Source organism: Lissotriton helveticus, chromosome 3_1 (assembly GCF_964261635.1).
Source record: "Lissotriton helveticus chromosome 3_1, aLisHel1.1, whole genome shotgun sequence".
Taxonomy (NCBI): Eukaryota; Metazoa; Chordata; class Amphibia; order Caudata; family Salamandridae; genus Lissotriton; species Lissotriton helveticus.
The window spans coordinates 345,658,737-345,679,032 of record NC_136061.1 but is presented as its reverse complement, the minus strand read 5'-3'; the positions used below and the strand labels follow the sequence as shown (position 1 = coordinate 345,679,032).

The following is a 20,296-nucleotide window of genomic DNA, read 5'->3' as shown; positions in this document are numbered from 1 at the left end:
TCTGCTAGGCGTCTGCCCCTTCCTCTCTGGTCACGCACGCTGACGTGTTTTTTCATGCACAGTGTTTACACGCAGTATTTTTTTTTCTCTTGATGTAAATTGTTCGCCGTGGTTTGGTGGGAAGTAAACTACTGCAGTTCAGGGAAACAACTGGAGCTCTTTCCAAATACAGCAGTTAAGAAATACAAAGTTAACTTGTCTAATTTGCAAGAATATGAGTAATCGTGATATTAACCAACCGAGCTTTTTGTCGAGAGCCCTGTTTCTAATCTCGCTCTGTGACGTGGGACTGCCTGATAAAACGCAGCTAACGCGAGGGAAGTGGTCTGAGATTGTGGTAACGTCAATAGAGTTTTATACAGAGGTTGTCTTTTTAGCTTAAAACAGCCACTTTGCGGCACTAGGGAATTGTTCCGTAGCAGGCACTATCTTGGAAGACGGTGGAAGGTCGGTTGGGAGGAACTGTTCTGGGGGTCTTTGGCGGAAGAAGTCTGTAGTGCTGCTTTCCCTAGGCTTCTATGTGCCTGCCGCTTTTTGAAGATGCAGGTGGCGCTTTCAGTAAGTCCTTTGTGTGAGATAAAAGCCTCACCAAAGAGCCTCAACCTCAGCTTTCTTTCAGAGGCTGCCTGAAGTGGTTTATTTTGCAAGTGTTGCCTCAAAGGTGTGAACCCAGTCCACCATGAATCTCCCGCTCTTCCTTCCGGTTTAATCTATTTCTGAGCCATTAGTAGACATTTAAGAAGGTTTGTGGGGGGTCAGGAGGGCCATTACCCATGAACGTCGATTTACCAAAATGCCAAGGGTGGCGGAACAGACATCATGTGCCCGTTGACCCCTGAATGACAGAACAGGAAGTGACATCATTTGGCCCTTTAAGCCCAAACATAACTGCAAGCAGCATCGTGTGTCCTTTTAGGAAAGCTAAATGACAGCAAGTGCCATCATGTAAGTGGATGGTGGAAAATTACTACCAGAACATTTCACTGAAGTAGGAATACATTAAAAGCCTTTAACACACAAAGAATACCACAAATCCGGTTCAAACAGCTGCTAAGGATGCAGTCAGTACTGCGGAGAAAAACAGCTCTTAATTTTGCAAGATTTACATGGAGTGATGACTTTGAATGTTTTCACCTTAGTCCTGCAATTGTTTTAAATATTTTATGCATGTTTAGCAATAGAATTATGTAAACGTTAGAGTTTATTGTTTTAAATTGTTGATCTTAGCTGAGATCTTAATCATTACATTTTGAATTGAATTGAATGTATCACTTTGATAAAATCTCTACCAGTGAGACTCAGATGTCTAGTGGCATGGTATGTGAAAATCCAGATTATCTTTGACAGCTCATGACATCAGACACATTTGGACATGGCCAGGGCTGCCTCTAGTAACCACTGCCTACTTTCATAACATGCAGCAGAGAAAGAGAACAGGTTCCATTGTCCATAGCAAGACTTCAGTATTCTTGTTACCACTTTGACTAGACACCTATAACTCAGGCAGAGGTCAATAGTGACTCTCTGTGCAACACTTTATTAAACTGCACTACATAACAAGGACAATACACCGTGCTTAACTGGGATAACTGTTACCAGTTATTATGCAGAGCAACACTGCAGCACAATTCATGAAATATAAGCAGCGGCCCTGGAATTATGCAGCAGGGGAGGGCCACATTTTGTGGCAGTGTTGTGTAAATTATGTGGCAAGAAAAGGCAAATTATGCAGCATAATGCGGCACATTTTGTGATAGTGTTAATTATTTTGTTATTTTCAAACTTGTTAACATTGTCTGGGCATTGATTGCACCTCATTAGTCCCAGTTTAACACCCACATATAGCAATAAGCAACAAAAATGTAAGTTAACCTTTGGAAATGGCCTTCCACTGTGCTGCAATGTGTTTTGCTGCATTTGTAGTAACTTTTGAACCGTTTGAGCAAGAACCAAAGTCCTGCAATAAGTGCTAGACACTCAGGCTCAGGAACAAGCGTTACATGGGCAAGGTGGCACTTGTGCAAGTATCAAAGGTAAAGACATGCATGTTACAAAAGGGCACCGAACACCAGTACATGAAAAATTGTGCAAAAAGGCAGACCCTCCAATCACAGGCATACACTGGGAAGGCACTTCCATGGTCATGGAAAGTAGAAATTATCATTAGTGGGAAGTCTTACTCACAAATAGCAAGAGGACATGAATTACTTTTGGAGGTGTCTCTGGAGGAGGAGAACTTTGAGGTACCTTTTGAAGGCCTGGGAGGAGGCAGTGGTCCGGAGCTTTTTTTTGTCCTCTCGCGGTTTGTAAATACAAAACATATTGCATTACAAATGCTATAGGTATCACATTTGCGAAAGTTATAACTATTGGCATTGTAAATGACGAAGCTATTAATTTAGCTATTTAAAAAAAAAAGAAACATAAATAAAAACTTTGCCATTTACAATACCAATAGCTCAAACTTTCCTAATGCGAGACCTATTGCATTGCAAATGCTTGTTTGTTGATGTTGCCCTATGTAGCTTCTAGACCAGGAAGGTTGGACTGTGCTTCTAGCTGTACTTAATCATGATTTCAATATAATCATTAACTTCCTCATTTTCTTAGACTCCTCCTTCCAATGGAGAGAATCTTTGGTAGCAGTCATAGCATTTAAAAGACAAGTGGACTAACCACTTTTTCCTAGACAAAAAAAATCACAATACACTCATTTTCAGCGAGCCGCAGTCAACAGTATTTGATTGCCTATTGTGTCCATAGATGCAGAAAGACTAACCTAAAATTATAATTTCTTGGTTTCAATTAATTGAAACTGAGACATTATATATAGTGTAATATTATACCCTTAGACCCTGACGCAGCAGGCTCTCCCAGCCGTCAGCCTTTAACAAGGAAGCAGGCCTTTAATGGCTAGTAGAGCCTGCTGTGGAGGACTTTAAGGCTATTAGAACATTCCACCCCAAGAGGGCAGAATTTTTTACACTTGTAAAATAAGGCCTGATGGAGCCATAGGCGTCGAGAGGCCTTTGTATACATGTTGGTGCTCCAGGCTTCTACCAGCCATTAGAAGCCTGTAGCACTCCGATGTCTTCAATGGAGCGCTCAACATCCCAATGGTCTAATTCCTTTTGAGAGCAGTGCGCTCCGACTGGTATCCATAGGCCTGAATGCGGCTCCTTTGGACTCCAAGAGAAACATTTGGAATACATTACCAGTCATTAGCCATCACCTGGAAGAGCACCTGAGACTAAACAAACCCCAAAATACTTGCCATGCATCCCAATGTTTCACCATTTCCCGCTTAGTAAAGTGACACTCTAAAATTCCTAGCCTAAAATCGAGTTTACTGCAGTTAGCATCTATAATGCACTTCATGTACCTGTGTGGGATTTTGGATTGTATGAGCCCAAAGATCAATTTAATAAATTTCGGGGTCGGAGCTGGAATGGGTCTGGGGCGCTCTACCTTGGGCACTGAATCGCCCCAAGTTCTGCGGAGGATCTTGCAGCATCGGGGGGCACGCTACGTATATGTCCTTATTGTTTGTCTCAAACCAACATGTAACTATGTAGCTATGCTCTAAAAATGTGTAAACTTTGTAACGATCTAACCTTCAACTATGGTCTGAGACTCATGTGAAGCGCTCTGATACCCCCGGATCTAGCCAGCGCTATATAAAACCTTTCAAATAAATAAATAAATAATATCAATAATAGTAGAGAAGACTTACAATACTGGTAAAAATACACGTACCTTGGGGTCGTGTTTGACGATGTAGGCTCATGGGCCACCCAAATCCTGAATAAAGTAGCTGCCGTAAAAAGATCTTCGGCTGCTATTTTAGGTTTTGCGAAGAGACTGGGTGGTAAACCAGCTGAGGCAATATTGTCCATCTATAAAGCTAAAACTCTGGCAATTGCAAGATATGGGGCAGCAATATGGGGATATAAAGATACAACTCTCATCCAGAGAGAAGAAAATAAATTCCTGCGAGACCTATTAGGGCTCCCTCAATCAACCGCCACATATGCAGTACACTTGGAGCTTGGGATGGGATACATTACAGACCTATTAAACATGGCCCCCATCCTATTATGGATCAGAACCTGGCTGAACCCCAATCTCACACTGAACCACAAGATCATCAGGGACTGTATGCTACTCGATAAAGTAACGGAAATTTAATGGCTGTCCTTCATTAAATCTACATCTAATATCTTAGGGCGTCCAGAGATTTATACTAACCCAGAAGGCTGATATCAACTGGGTAAAAATAAACTTTATAAGATCAAGAGAAATGGATCGGGAAGCTTCAGAAATAATTAAACCAACTGTGAGGGCCCATTCCATGTTGTTACTGTCTATGCCTTTTCAACCATATCTGTCAATTGTCACTAAACCCTTCCACCGATGGTTGCTTACTAAATTCCGATTTAATCAGTCACATTTACTATTGGGTTCTTTTAGCGAGTGGTGTAAACCAGAGGATGCTGCTCCTTGCAAATGTGACGATCATTCATATCAGGATACGATGCACTTCGTGTTCTTCTGCCCATTTTATATGGGAGGCAGGAAAAAGTTTATCACCCGATTATTAAAACATAGGGGGTTCCTGCAGGTTAAACCTGCATTACTCTATCTCCAATTAATGGAATCCTCCGCTGTCATGTTTGGGGTAGCAAACTTCTTAGTAGCATCTATCCATAACAAGAAACTAAGATCATTGGGGCAAACATCCACGGAATCTCTAATATCCCAAATTGAGATTATTTCCACCAATTAATTGAGATTATACATGACGCCAAATTTGCAGCTTTTAAAACATGTATTGAATCAGTGTCAATCTCGTATAATTTGCAATCTATAATCTATAAATATCAATTCGACACCTCTGTGCTTTGTATATATGAAATGTACATTTTTGTAAAATAATTGTAATGTTTTTTTGTACTTTTTGATTTTATCCTGTGATTGAATAGCATACTTTTATGATTTTAAAATAATCGAATAAAGTGGATTTTGACTTGACTTGGTAAAAATACAATTGTCTTTTGGAAGATTTCAGAGATCTTCTTGCACAGTTCCAATGTTTAGGGTCAATTCTAACTTTAACCATCATGTGGAAGCATGACATTTTGTACTGGTCTGTATTTCTGCTGCCTGTTGCATTTTTACGCTATCTGAGCTCTCAGGTTGTTCAATGACTAGTGTGACCTGCATATCCAGTTCCAGTTTTTGCATGTAAGATCTTGGTGTGTGAATTTATTTTATTTCATTTTGATGTGCTAAAATGTGCATGGTTGTGTCCCTCGTAAACATTTATTGAACAATATGGTCTAAAACATAGGTGTACGCAGGCCACTGAAAAAAATATTGCATAATTTTTTATTTTATTCTAAAAAAAATAATGCAAATTCCCCTTTTCGTGGGAATCTGTGAAACAGCCCGTTCAACAGTAGGTGCAATATTAATGATTCTTAGACGTCAGTCGTCAGGCACAAAATGCAGCCCGATGTCCCAGAACTGAAAATGATCTGTTTTTAGATAAACAATATCTTCAGAGATGAACTTTGTGTAGTTTCCATGTGCATTTGTCAATAGACTAATTAAGGTATTTTCTTAATCTCACCTTGAAGTTTTGTCATGACAAAAGGGGCAGGGGTTCGCTTTTACAAGCAATCTTGTTAGTGCTTTTACAAGCTATCTAGCAGATTGTATTTATTAAGGTACAGATTTAGCCATAAGGAAGGAGAGACGCCGTCCATAAAATGGATAAGTGTATTTCAAGGTCACCATGACCTCAGCCACGACTAGTCTTTAGCTTTTGTATAAACTACAACTACACTGCAAGGCTATGACCGTGAGCTTGATTCTATTTGGACATACAGTGCTTTCCCTAATTAATTCTGCTGTGCATAATCCAGGTTATTGGGTAAAAAATGTTGAGGTTTACATATTCCCCTGAACTTCGAACTGTAAAACATAGTAAGCATCTCACTGTCAACAAGAAGTTGGGACTTGGTGTAATATTGAGAAAATAGAAAGAGCACGTACTCTTGACGATGACATAAAAATTACAGACTCCCAGAACAATACATCATTGACAAAGATGAAATACCAGGTTACATCTGGAAATGAGGATGAAGTCCTGCTTCTCTCGCACACATCTGCAGAGACTTGGACAGCACCAATCCAATTCTGTCAACCTTCAGTACTCACATAATCTGAAGGATATAATACTGTAATTACAAATAAAAAGCAGTGCTTCCTGTATTCATAATCCTTGACGTTAGTCGTCAGCAAAATGTGCGTCACTTGCATAATTGGCTCGCTTCATGCCCCCACAGCCGGAATCCATGTCAGTCCATGTCTCTTTCTCTCTTCTACTGTTTGACATTCCACTGCTAAGCTTTACCCACCAGGCTCTGGGGCTCGAGTTGCATAAGCATGACCCAAAATACTTAGAACGGTATTCTCTAAATACTTTAGTCATCTAATAACATTATGTACCAGGACAAACAAACAGCGGAACAATAATACATATTTACTTTAGTCACAGAGCCACAATTAGGAATGGACATGAATACATAACCCGCATCAATAAAACCAATTACAAACGAACTTTCCCCTACACTAGAAAATGCATGATGCAACTAACCAGCTTACTAACTATAACAACGTTGCACAATATAAAACAAACAGTAACACAGCTAACACATTAAAGTAACTCTGGGCTCCACTCAGTAGCGTACTATCCACCCTCAAAGTGCTGTAATGCCTCATCAGAAGAAGTGAGCGCCATATAGGTCTACAGTAAATCACTGAGCTTTGCTTGTTAACCACTTCCGCGCTCATGACGATCTCAGCTCGTCATGAGTGACGTCATGTAACGCGGCTTTTTAAAAAACGCAGCGCGAAAACCGCTAGCGCGCATGCGGCTAAAAGGTTATCCCACAACTTGCAAAGATAAAGTGCTTTGCAAGAAAATATTGTATATCATTGTTTCAGTAGGGTGAATGTTTTATTATTTTCACAAAAGCATTAGTGCTGGCTAGATTCCTAATTTCCTGTTGCTTATGTAATGCAATGTTCCTATTCTAGTGCTGACAGAGATACCTGTATAGCTCTTTAAACGGGGTTCTCTTAAAATCCAATCATTTCTCATGTTCTAATTTCAAACACTGCAAGCCTATTTGTGTAATTATCCAGAGTTTCAACAGTGTGTGTCATGTACCTAGGATTTAAAACCCTTGGTTGTTTTCTTTTCTCCCCTCTCATCTGTAGATCTTTACTGCACACTGGAAGTCGACTCTTTTGGTTATTTTGTCAGCAAAGCCAAGACCAGGGTGTTTCGGGACACGACAGAGCCGCAGTGGAATGAAGTAAGTGAGATATTTTACCGATAAATAAAGTAGATATTCCACAGGGAGAAAAGGGTACGTAATCATGAACTTCCGGTCAGGTACAAAGGGTGCTAACATGACAAAAATAGCAAACGTAGCTAAAGAACACGAATTCAAAAAACATATGGGAGGAATCCATAGGCACTAACAGAGCACAAATCTCGTTCGTTTACTTGGAATCAGAAATGCAGTGAGGGTATCCGGAGAGCAGAGGAGCAGGTGGACATTCTATCAGGAGTATTTGGGGATTGTTAAACTACTAGCAATTCTATGTTTCATCATCCTTAATCGTAAAACGCTGGGAGCAATAAAATCGAAAACGCCCTCAGAGACCGCGGCTCCTCACAGATCCCGGCTTTTCATCACTCACTATTTGGTTTGGGACAACTCTGTTTATTACATGAGGAACTCACCCGCTAAAAACGATTAAGTAGACCGATTTTCTACCGGCGGCTAAAGAAATCGACTCTTGGCCGTATTGTTTGTAGAGGACTGACGAGAAGTAGACGGAGGTAGAAGTGAGAAGCACGCAGTGAATACTGCTTTCTCAGATATCACATACCGCCCACATCTAATAGAAGGAAGGTGCCTCACTCCCAACATCACTTTTGCGCAGTCATCAAAAAGGTTATGGTGGAAGGTTGCGATTAACTTCTCCATGTGGAAAAAAAGTGGCTGCACATTCTAAAGTCCTGATGAAGACAAAAGATTTGTCGAAACGCGTTGACACAGCCCAAGTCTATCAATAATTGGAGAAATACTTTTAAACTAAAAGATTAATTTTTAATCATTTTTTCTCTTTTTTGGTTTTAATAATGTATCATGGAATTGTCATTCATAATTAATGTATCAAATATTCTATTGTATACATCATATACACACAGTGATATTTACTAACCCTTTTTAAAAAAAATCGAGATTAAAAAATATGTTTTTGATATCATAACAGTCTGTTGTACTAATTGTTGTTTTATTCCTTGTTTATTCATCATATGTTGTTCACAAAATGTGTTGCAAATTAGCCAGTTCCTTGTAGCTAAAGTCTGCCTGGGTGTATACTTTTTCAAAAAACTATTGTTTCCCTGACCCAGGAGTCGATCCTTAACAGGGGGTCCCTGATACTTACCCAGGACATTCTATCAGGAACATGAGGAAAGTTACAAGGGGACAAGCGGCCTGAAACGCATGAAGGTTCTGAGGCTCTGGAGAGCCAGAGCACTTGACTTAGATACACTGATTTAATATGTTGAATTACTACCTCTCTTGATTCCTAATGTTTGGGGGAAGTGGTTCCTGTCCTAGCCCATACAGTTAAATATCATTTTAGACCAACGCCTGATAAAAATCGAAGTTTGCCCCTCGATATCCGAGTTTTTCTTTTGTAACGGTGTCAACACTGGTAATTGAGCGGATGTTCGAATGCAAAGCAAGGAATAAAAGGAACATGAGCTGTGGTGTGCAAACGGATCTTGGATAAAGACGCACAGAAGAGGTATTAAGATACGAAGAGAGCAATGGACGAGGAGACACAGAGTGACAACTCAGATTTCTTAATTAATGAATCATACTCTCAAAAGTCATCTGACGCATAGCTTGCGCCCCAGCCTAACCACTTTTTCTAGGCTAGAAACAATGTTGAGTTTCTGCACGAAGCTCACTCAGCTACTCTCAGTTTGGAAAATAATTTGCAAGGATCTACTGAGAGTGCTGAAATTTGAGGAAACTTGGTTTCTGACCAGTCACAAATCAGACAGGGGTTTTTAGATGGAAATAACTAATTGGGAGTAATGAGTCAAGACAGGGAAACGGAGAAGAAGCACAGAGGGAATAGTTAATTAAAAGTTAATTAATACAGCCTGGGAAATTTGATTAGATGGCAGCAAGGAATGAGGGAGCAGATGACCTGAATGTGTCTTGTAACTCCTATCTAATGCAGGAACTCAAGGTGCTTGCTAAATGTTGTACAACGTTCTGAAAAATGTCAAAAATAGACCGACCATTCATAGTTGTAGCAGGGTGACTATTTTTGCAGTAGCTCTCTTTTCGTGTCTGGGTGCAAACATTATTTGCCTCTACTGATTACGTCTTTCTCTTGCTTCCCTAGGAATTTGAGATCGAGTTGGAAGGCTCGCAGTGTTTCCGGATACTTTGCTATGAGCAATGCTACGACAAAACAAAGCTCAACAAAGATAACAACGAGATAGTGGACAAGATCATGGGCAAAGGACAGATCCAGGTAAGGCTCCTTGGAGAGATATTCAAGTTTTAGGGATCAAATTCCTTGCCTGCTTGCTCTTGTGTGTGTGTGTTGGATTTGTAAAGTGCACGGCTGCCCGTAAGCGTCCCGGCGCTGGAGACCGCTGGGGAACCCGTCCTGGGTTTCCCTGTGAGATGGTCCCTTCTGGGTATCTCCAAGGTGAAACCAGGCATCCCCGGTGTCTGTGGGGGGCTGTTGTAGAGCTGAGGCAAGCTTAATGCCCAGAGTTGCCGAGTGTGATCCCTGGTTAGAGTAGGCGCAGAGGCGAGAATTGTCGAGTCCGCTGACCCTGGTCCACGACCCTGCCGCATCGGGAATTGAACCCTGGTCCCGGGCCGTTCTCTGTTTCCGGGTCTGCCGCCTCTAACCAGTGAGCCACACCCCTCCACTCTTGTCGCTGTATCCCTATTATCAAATAATAATCTTTTGTCTTTGCCTTTAACTCTGGGCGTCTGTTTGGATGAAGGGGAAAGATTGATTTGTGAAGAGTGCAGTTGGTGATTTGGCAAAAATAAACCAGAACTTGAATCTCTTGCAAAATTTCCAGCTGTTGTGTGAACCACAAAATACAATAACAAGTTTACAGTGAGTTCTTGTACTTCGCTGTGATTCTCTGTTTTGGGAGAGAGTTCTGCGGTGAATGGTCGATGGTAAATCTTTTACACACTCTCAGGAAAGACAGTGTGTAGGTGTGCCAGATTGATACATGTATCAGTATTGTGTGATATTTGGCCCTTTGTATAAACCCTGATCTCAATGAGGTTGGGCGAAAATTTGACTCCATTTGCCTCTCGTTTACTAGAGAAATAGCACTGCCCACTTGAATTGTTCACAGGTCTGTGAGGGACAAAGAAGAAAATGGCACAGCCGTAAGGAAACTCTCACCTTTTTAGGATGTGCCCACCTAGGTTTGTGCCCTTAGAAGTGCATTCTGGAACAAATCACAGCTTCCAACTAACTGTGTACTCTGGGGTGTTGTGTGGTAGGAGCACTATTTCCAGAGGATACCACTGAGTGCTATTGCACAGATTAGATGCCTGGTGCAAGGAACTGTAGGGAAGCTGCCATTGCATAAGTAGGTTCTTAATAATGCATTTTTAGGGTAAGCTCAAGTGAGGTTTGGGGGGGAAAGTGGACAGTGCTTGAACTAGTTGAGCTCAAAGAGCAGCTATTAGTACTTTAAATGTACCCCTATTTCTTTTCAGGCCAGCCTGCCTCTGAAGAAACAAACATATCTGTTAGTAACGTCCTTCGAGAGAGCGCTTTGTAATGTGTATTAAATGCTGATGACAGATCACCCAGTTTATAAGGGCATGGCTGAATAGGATTTGAATAGTATCTGTGTCTTCCAATAAGCCCTCCGGCCTAGATGTTTGAGAGGGCACAGGCCTAAACCTTGTTCTTCAGTGAACTTGTAAGAGACCTGACCACTATCGATCTACCCCTAGCAGCCATATGGCTGCTCCCTCTCCTGAAGGAAGAGAGAACGGCTGCTAGGACAACCCTTCAGTCTCTTCTCTCATATCCTGTGTCCCAGCTCTACAAACCTGTGCACTCCCGCTACTTAGAAGCCACAGCTGTGGCAGGCACTGTAGACAAATAGAGATGATCTATCCGCAGCCTGTGTCTCCCTGCTCCCGCTGACTCCCATTGTTCCCTGAACTTAACTGAGCTTTAACCCGAACTTGGTAAAGATGCCTGGTGCTCCAAGTAGATTGTTCTGCAGATTGATTGAGACGTATCGACATTATAGGCCATCTAACTACGCCTATAAATGAGACTGGCCATGTAACTAGCCTTGACTAGAGAATGCTAGTCTTCGTAGAGCAGAGTTTAGCTCAGGTGTCATATATATTAAACAATCAATCTCGGCATCTCGTAGTGTGACTAATACAGTGGCTTACAAGCTATAAAGTATTGCTCGCTCAATATGGACAGGATTGGTTGCTTTTGATGTTTAGCCCTTTTGTTTCCTTTCTGATACATCAATAATAGTGTAAGATGGGTAAAACGGCTGCAACAAAGAATGTATTTGTATAACTGGGGGACATCTGGCAACATTTTATTTTTTTCTTCTTTTTTAAAGATGGCAACAAGTTGAAAAATGCTTCAGCTTTTACGTTCCTACAGTTGGGAACGAAACACAACTGATCCTTTGAAATGAAATTCCACTCTGACATCTTGATGTTCACTTTGAGGTTTAAGCTGGAGCCTGGCAGTGTAGGTAGCCTTGGGACAGCCAGTGTTATTCTATGGCATGATCTTACAAACTGTGTCCAGCCGTGCTTTGAACTTGCTCATTGAGCATCAGTGACTTCCCTCGCCCAATGCAATCATTGCCAGCTGTATCTTGGCAACATCATCTTGCTGATCCAGCAACCAGCTAACACTGCAGACATCTTCTTGTGCAAGTTGATAGGAGCACACTCGTCCGGCTCCAGGGTTTTCATAGTCTCCTCTCACATGCTGGATTAAATGTTGCCTATTTGGTTGTGTGCTGTGTCCTGGCCGTTTGGTATCCTGCATTTGCAATACTGGAAGCGCGAGGTGGAGCACACCTTATTTGATGTTACATTCATCTGCGCATGAAAAATTAAAAAATGCAGCTTCTGACTTCGAAAGAGGAATAAAATGCAACTCGTCAGAGAACTAAACTGAGTGCAACACATGTTTGAGTAACAAGGCAGAAAAAAGCTGATTGTCCAATTTTACTTTCCCCCTAAACCGAGGGCTAGCTCTCATAAAAACCAATAATTATGCAGCATCCCGAGTGAATGTGAGTCACCCAGATTATGTTTATCAAGTATGCATGTTCACACATCTTAACTAGTGGGGTTTACTTATTTGTTTAGCGTTTACCATTTCGACAGTTTCCAGTCTGGGGCTTCAGAAGGGAATTCTTTGAGTTGTCAAATTATGATTTCTCCACCCTGGAACAAGGACACTTGTTTGCCCAAGATGCCCTAACGCTGCCAGCCACCTCCCCACCGCCCTCCTTTTTAAGAATAATCTGCGTACATAAACAGGCAGTGAATGCTGAGAAAGTCACCAAGTCCCAAAATAAAACTTTCCATGCTTTCCTGTGGGATATTTGCACAGTGTGCCCTCCTAGTCCTGACATCTGCCCTCGCCCTGGGAAAGTTCTCCCACCAGAGCTCGCTGGAGGGAGGGGCAGAGATGGAGGAGACAGACGACCAGAAGTTAGAAAAGAACCATGAAAGAAGATTCTGTGCACTGAGGCAAGAAGTTGTCGGTCGCCTTCTAGGTGCTGCATTTATGTGTTCCACAAATCTTCCCAGAACATTGACTAGAAAATTATCAAATTGATGTGAGATTCAAAAGCAGTTTTGTATGAGAAAAGGTGACTCTCCTATGCGGTACTCTCCCCTGATATGTGAGGGCGTGACGTGCATGGAAAAAATGAATGCCTTCTCATTCTCCGGAGTCAAGCTGAATTCTAGGAAAGGTGCAGCATTCCTTAAAGTGCACTACAGGTTCTGATTTTGTAAACTCTTTCTTAATGAGGTAGTGCTGGCCTAAAGCAGCAGGACATTGGAAACTTAAGATGTAAATGTTTCTCTCAATGCCAAGCCTTTAGCCTTAGAGGCGTTTGTTTTGTACAATGATGATGCTTTTACGTCAATCCGGGCTCTGGAAAAATATATTTTGGGTTGCCCGGACTGAAGGGCATTGCCATATCCTAGGGTGCCTCCGACGTGATACTCTATTGGTCTATCGGTTTATGATGTAGAGGCAGGATTATTTTATTGGCGATTTGCCGGGTTTAGACGCTGGACAGGCTGGTATTCTGGGTTCCTTGACTTTTCACGATCAGACCTACCAAGAAAGGTTGATAAATGTATAAATGGATGAAAGTTCGAAAACAAACTTTACAAACTGCTACTGCATTGTAACTAAAATGCTCATTAAGTGTTTATTTTACCTATAAAATATGACTCAGTGTAATGGATGTACATCTCCAACAATTCTATACGTCATCGCAAGGGCACTCTGGGGCTATAATCCAGGAGTGGGCATCGTTGCAGCCGGTAGCATAAATCTTTGTACACACAAAGTTTCAAAACGTGTTTCTTTTCATTAAATAGATGTCGATTCAAGAAGAGCTGGAAATCTTTCTGTAGGTTGATGCTGTCCCTTTCTGGTACTCGGATTTACGTTTCAGAAATGGCATTCACAACATGTATTACGTTTATAAGTACTTTCTCTTTCAGTCAAAGTATGAGTTTGTTTAAGGCTGTTTTATTATATGACACTTTGGCATTAATGGATTCATAATTATCAATGATATTGTCCTTGATGTTTCAGTCTTTAAATGTTTATTCTTGATGTGCCCTTATTACAGAGGATTTCAGGAAGGGAATGTCTTATGTTTTATGTTATGCTAATGACATTTATGCAGTACACAATTTGCCAATCCAGTCTGGTTACTTTCCTTAGTTAGAATTTTTGATGAGGGTTTACAGATTTTGTTTTTTGGACCTAGTCTTGGTTAAGTGACAGTGTGGGTTCCATTCAGCTGAGGCAGTATGGCTTTGTTTCTTAAAGGTTTAGTCAGGAGGGCTTTGCCATGTACCTAGGCTTCTTCTAGATCCACAAACGTGCTTTGGGTCTGTGTGTTTGATGCTTTTTGCTGGCAGATGCTTTTGGAGCCGCAACTCTGACTGTATGGTGTATCTGGGTCCTGTTGAATGTGGGTTAGGTGCTTATTACTACATCTTTTCTATGTTGAAGTCTACTTTGTTATGTTGAATTGTGCTGCTGTGAATGAGCTAGGATCAGCTAATTGACATGTGTGTGCTCGCTCTTTTTGTGATTGTCCTGCCGAGGAGCATTTTAGTCGCACAGAGTCTTGATTGATTGAGGTATTTTTCCACTGCTGTTGTCCCACCTTGCATTACATGGCATGTGAGGGACTATTTTGTGGCTTTCGCTCTCCTTGTCCCCCCTAGTCCCTTGTCTTTTTTAGGTCTCGGCTAGCGTAGGCTGCGCGCATGCGTAGTCTCGCTGGCGAGATCTTATGTTTATGGGTAGCTTTCGCTAACGAGGTTTAAGCCGTGCCCCTCTTTTCCATTAGCTGGCATCACCATTTACGAGAAACGGTGGCCAGCCATTGGAAAAGAGCTTCCAGTGACGTACACTTTTCTCTTTTAGAGCCGTCCCACTTGGACGGACTGCCCTGACTTCCTGCTGGCGTAAAAGGTTTGTTATCTTCTTTATGGGTCCAAACAGATGGTCCCATAAAGAAGATAATAAACTTTTTATGCCAGTAGGAAGTCCGGCCGAGCCCGTCAAAGTGGGACGGCAGAAATAGAGAGAAAAGTCACATCATGGCGCCCGCGACGTAAATACTTGTGTGCTATCTTAAAAAACAAAACAGTGCTCTGTGTTCTTTGCAAATCGGCGTCTCGCAGATGGAAACACTGGCGTTTTTGTGGCACTAATTAATGTGTCCGAACCCCACCTTGCAGTCTTCAGAATATTGACTTTATTCACGTACACCCCTATACAGTGCCTGCTTATGGTATGAGTAAACAGCAAGCTGGTTCTGAGACGCTGCAGGCTCAATGACAGAGATGAAATCAGCAGCATTCCTGCTTTTCTTAAAGTTTGTCAGCGGAGGAGGGGGAAAGCCATGGGTATTTCAGCGTGCAGCGAAGCGAGTGTCTCTTTAAGCTTGCTCGGGCAGCTCTGCGATGCTGCTGCTTTCCTGAACCGATGTGCACTCGGGCGGAGGTATTTGTGGCTGCCTCCCCAAAACACGCCTCCGGGTTCCGCGCAGGCACGAAGGAAGTGCGACTCCTGGCTCGGTGCGAGGCACGGCGGAAAAGAGAAAGCTCACCACTGAGGAGGAGCGAGGAGGGCCAGGCCGGCCAGCGACAAGGTAAACTCCCCTGCACTTTAGGACTTTCTTGTAAGCGGGCAACAACGCTTTGTTTACATCCTTGCAACAACACAGAGAAGAAGCACCATGCTCAGAACCACTGCCTTCTCCTGGTGTAGTTGCTAGTAAATTGGAGTTGCTGGAGTGGTTTAGGACATTGGAGTGACAATTGTTTGTTAGGAGGGCTTAGCCCGATCAACTCTCGTTTGTGTGATTCCTTTCAAATACTTAGGAGACCCTTACTTTCAATGAAGTCAGTCAGCCTACAAAGTGTGTGTGCCATTGACAGACCGTCCAGAGTTCTGTCAAGGTGGGCGTTACAGTTCTTCACATTTTAGAGCTATCTTGGCCATGTTTTTTCTAAAATGCTCAGACAAGTAATGATGGTGCAATTTTTGACCAAACATTTTGCTAAACCATGAGTGGTTTTGCGGGGAGATAAACACCTCTTTGGTCTGGGCTTGATAAACGTACATGCATGCAATCGCCCGTTCCGCCGGATCCAGCAAGGGCCGTCCCAGCGCCTTATGCACGGTGCGGCGGCCGGTGGGCGCTAGCACTCTTCGGGTTTTAAGAGTTTCACCTTCAGAAGCACCAAGCGCTGCCCCTTCTGCTGCAGACCGCCCTGCCCTCGTTTGCGCCCACAGTACTGCAGCTGGCACCCTAGTACTGGGGCCCCCATCTGTGTGAACAGCACCCCACAAAAGCGTGCAAAAACCATCCCCATTCTCAAGGGGACCAGCTGCAGCCGTGCCCGGGGTGAAGCGCTCACACTAGCATGTGCCAGCAACAGGCACACCCAGCTGCATGTGGGAAGGAAGGGTGGGATCGAAACTAGGGGGGCTGAAGCCAACCCCACCCAGGCACTGTTGGGCCTGAAGGTGCCAGGGCTACATGCATGGGAGATGGCTGAGTGAAGGTGCCAGGGCTGTGGTGCAGGGCAGATGGCTGGGTGAAGGTGCCAGGGCTACATGCAGGGGAGATGGCTGAGTGAAGGTGCCAGGGCTGGGGTGCAGGGCAGATGGCTGGGTGAAGGTGCCAGGGAAGAGGTGCACGCCAGATAGCTGAGTGAAGGTGCCAGGGCCGGGGTGCAAGGTAAATGGGTGGGTGAAGGTGCCAGGGCTGGGGTGCAGGGGAGATGGCTGAGTGAAGGTGCCAGGGCCGGGGTGCACGGCAAATGGCTGGGTGAAGGTGCCAGGGCTGGGGTGCAGGGGAGATGGCTGAGTGAAGGTGCCAGGGCCACGCTCTACTACTCCCTAATACTCACTCTCCACTCTCTACTCCTCTACAACTCACTCTCTACTATGCACTCGACTATTCTCTACTACTACTCACTCTACTACTCACTCTCTACTACTCACTCTCTGCTATTCACTCTCTACTACTCCACTCACTCTACTACTCACTCTACTACTCACTCTACTACTCACTCTACTACTCACTCTACTACTCTCTCTACTACTCTCTCTACTACTCACTCTCTACTAATCTCTACTCTCTACTACTCACTATCCACTCTCTCCCTACCTCTCTCTACCTCTCCCTCTCTACCTCTCTACGCACACACACACATATATATACATATATATGTATATATATATATGCATATGCATTTATATATATGTATGTGTATATATATATATTTACATACATGCATATAAACATATATATATATAAATATATATATATATACATCTGCATATCTATATAAATACAAATATGAATGCATGCATACATATACATATATACATACACATGCATGTTATGTACATGAAAGTTTGAAAAACAATAATAAAAGCAAAGCTAAAAAGTCACCTAATTACAAACAGAATTGCTTTAACTTAAATGAAGACGACGCCTATTGCATTTGTAATGCTTGTTTCTCTTTACCCCTCTATTTTAAAACCCTGCCTTGTTTTCATCCCCACCCTGTCCTTTTACACTCCCCACCCATTTTTTTGCTAATTTGTAGCCTCCTACAGCGCTCTCTGCAAGCTGCCACGTTAAAATTATTTTTGGATCCGTTCAAAATGGAGCTCAGCATATGCGCTCAAAAGTGGGGCGGGCATCTTTCAATATTTTTTTTATTCTTTTTACCAATACCATTCGAAGACTTCTGCCACAGGTGCTCATTCATTCACATCAGCTGTCTTTGACCAGGGGTTGTAAATCTAAAATGAAATGCTTTCCAAGATCACAGCCAGATCCGCCATGGATGTAGGCACATCTGTGGGAGCGAACTTTGAATGCATTGTATTAAATTTTCGAAATCCTCTTCAAACGTAGCCGCTGTGGATGCTCGTGCACTTGTGACAGTCATTATCATAAAATAAAAAGCATTGGAAAAGCCAATAGGTTTCACAGCCGAGACCTACTGGCCAAGCCAATGCTTACTTTTTTTATTTAGCCACTTGGGCTGTTGTGCATACATGGCATGGTTTGTTGACAAGAGAGGCACGTTCTTTCAGGATGTATATATGTGTAGTGCATTCCCAGCTGGCAGGCAACAGTGCGCTGTACATAGTTACTTTTGACTGGATGTTTATGAATATAGTGGGGGAAGGTGAGTGTTCTCATCTGACTCTCCAGAGGCTGGCCTAGCTTGACCGTTGTGATTGTGGGTTGATGTGGTACTGCTTGAAGGGGTGGATTTTCAGGGCGTTCGTGATGTAGGGAAGTGAAGAACCTAACCTTATCTGTGGCATGATGTTATTCCATCACCTTGGTGCAAAATTTGAGAATGTGTGTTACCCACTCTTTTTTCTTACTCCGCTTGTGATTCCCTGTTTGGCAATATGAAGGCTTTGGGTGTTGTGTTTTTTCTGCAAAATCTGGTGGATTGTGGCCTGTTACCGATTGAGAGTGATGCAACAGGTTTTGGGGATGGCAAAGACAGTGAAGCTTTTCCAGTGATAGTGTTTTATTTATTCAGGCATGTGATGTGCCAAACTGTGACATGATGGATGTACTGCATTGGGAGTAGTAGATATTGCACGTCAGGTTTGAATTTGGCTAAGAGAAGTAACGTCTATCTTTTCACAGAATTTTGAGTTGATGCCAGTCAGTCTGTTTGCTTGCCAGTGTGCGTCTTGTCTGTCCTGATTTAGGTTACTCTCAGGCGTGCCGATTTACAATATGATGTTTTTTTATTTCTAGATTTAGTCTTTTACATATGCTGGTTATAAGTGGACAGTCTGAAAAATAAATCTTGTTTTTTGTTACTTTGTTCAGCTGTGTGGTTGAGATTATTCCTTTGCCCTCTTCCAAAGAGCACGGATATTTTCCCAATGCCATTTACCTCCCCATGCAGAATTAATTTAGCCTTATTTGGTTAGAGATTTTTCCTAGATCTTTCCGAACCCAGACATACCGGTCACCCACTCTCGTACATGGGTGATGCCAGCCTCTTGACTCGCCATCATCCTACAAACCGTTTCCTGGGATGGTTCCAAGTCAACATGCTCGTCGATGTTAACATCCAATGTTTTCGATGGGCATTTTGGTCTAGAACCCTGCCATTCTGCAGATCTGCTGTTCCCCTCAGTCCCTTCATCCGCCAACTGCATAACCTGCAGTTATGGCAGCTTGCATTTCATAGCACTGCCACCTTCAGTGTTTGCAGCGCTCTATGCCCAGTGCGGCGACCAGACCCAGTGCCTGCAGCATCAAGGACTGCCACCCAGCCTCAAAGACTGCCACCCAGCCTCAAAGACTGCCACCCAGCCTCAAAGGCTGCCATCCAGCCTCAAAGGCTGCCATCCAGCCTGAGTCCATACAGTTTACCCAGAGCTGTGCAGGAGCATTGGGGCCTGCGCCATCCAGCTCTAACAGGGAGGCACGGACTGGGCTGCCACACCATGAGCCCGGATACTTGCACTGTAATGCGGGCAGATCAAGACTCGAGGTGCTCTGCGCGGCACGTGCATTCAGCTTGACCTCCGCAGCGCTGCGTCCGAGCCCCGGGCCGGACCCTGCAGCGTGAGCGCCGTCATGGCAGCCAGTGCCAGCGGCGCGTGCCTGGCTGCGCCGCGCGCCCCGTGGAACTCGCTCTACTTCCGTCCTTTTGTCAGGGGAGGAATGCGCTGCAAAGGCCTGGAAGTGGCCGGCGGGATCCCGCCTTGATTGCCTCCAGCTGGGCACACTCCGTAAATATTAATTCGCCCCCGAGGCGGGCAGCGGGAGCCCTGGCATGTCAGCCGGGCCTCTGCTGGCGCCGGCGATGCTGGAGCTTGGCACATGGTGATTAATGGCTCCCCGAGTTTGATAGGACCCCGTCTTAATCCGAAGCAGGAAGGGGATGGGAGAACCCGCTTTCACCGGTGATTTAAGGCAGGCACATAGATGGGCTCACAAGCAAACATGATCTCTCTAGTCGGACGTACAGAACAACCAAGGAAACCCGCGCGTGCAGATACATGCACGTGCACGTGCACGTGCACAGGCACAGGTATCCAGAAATACGTGATAGATGCAGTTTGATATGCAGCGACGTAAACCATGAAACATAATACATACATGCAAAAGAACGTACTTCCTCCCCCCTCCGTCAGGAACAATTTCTTAAAAACATTAGTAATGTGACCCCAGTTTTGTTTCCTGGAAAAAAAAGTAAACTGGTCACTACCAATGGGAGGAGAATAATTAATGCTAACATGCTGGTCCAGGAAATGTGACCCTGTGCATTAGGTTTAGGCGACGCATGTCCCATGGAGCTTTTTAGGACTTTGGGGT

General features: G+C 43.5%; 1 protein-coding gene across 4 annotated transcripts in view; it reads left to right on the top strand.

The window, feature by feature from the left end:
- ABR (ABR activator of RhoGEF and GTPase) overlaps positions 1 to 20,296 on the top strand; it is a 1,246,002-nt gene that overhangs the window by 1,023,562 nt on the left and 202,144 nt on the right. For all 4 annotated transcript variants that reach the window (XM_078679999.1, XM_078680002.1, XM_078680000.1 and 1 more), the window contains 2 exons: positions 7,288 to 7,385; positions 9,511 to 9,642. In XM_078679999.1, the coding sequence (XP_078536125.1) occupies positions 7,288 to 7,385; positions 9,511 to 9,642 (230 nt within the window). The remainder of the gene's footprint in view (positions 1 to 7,287; positions 7,386 to 9,510; positions 9,643 to 20,296) is intronic.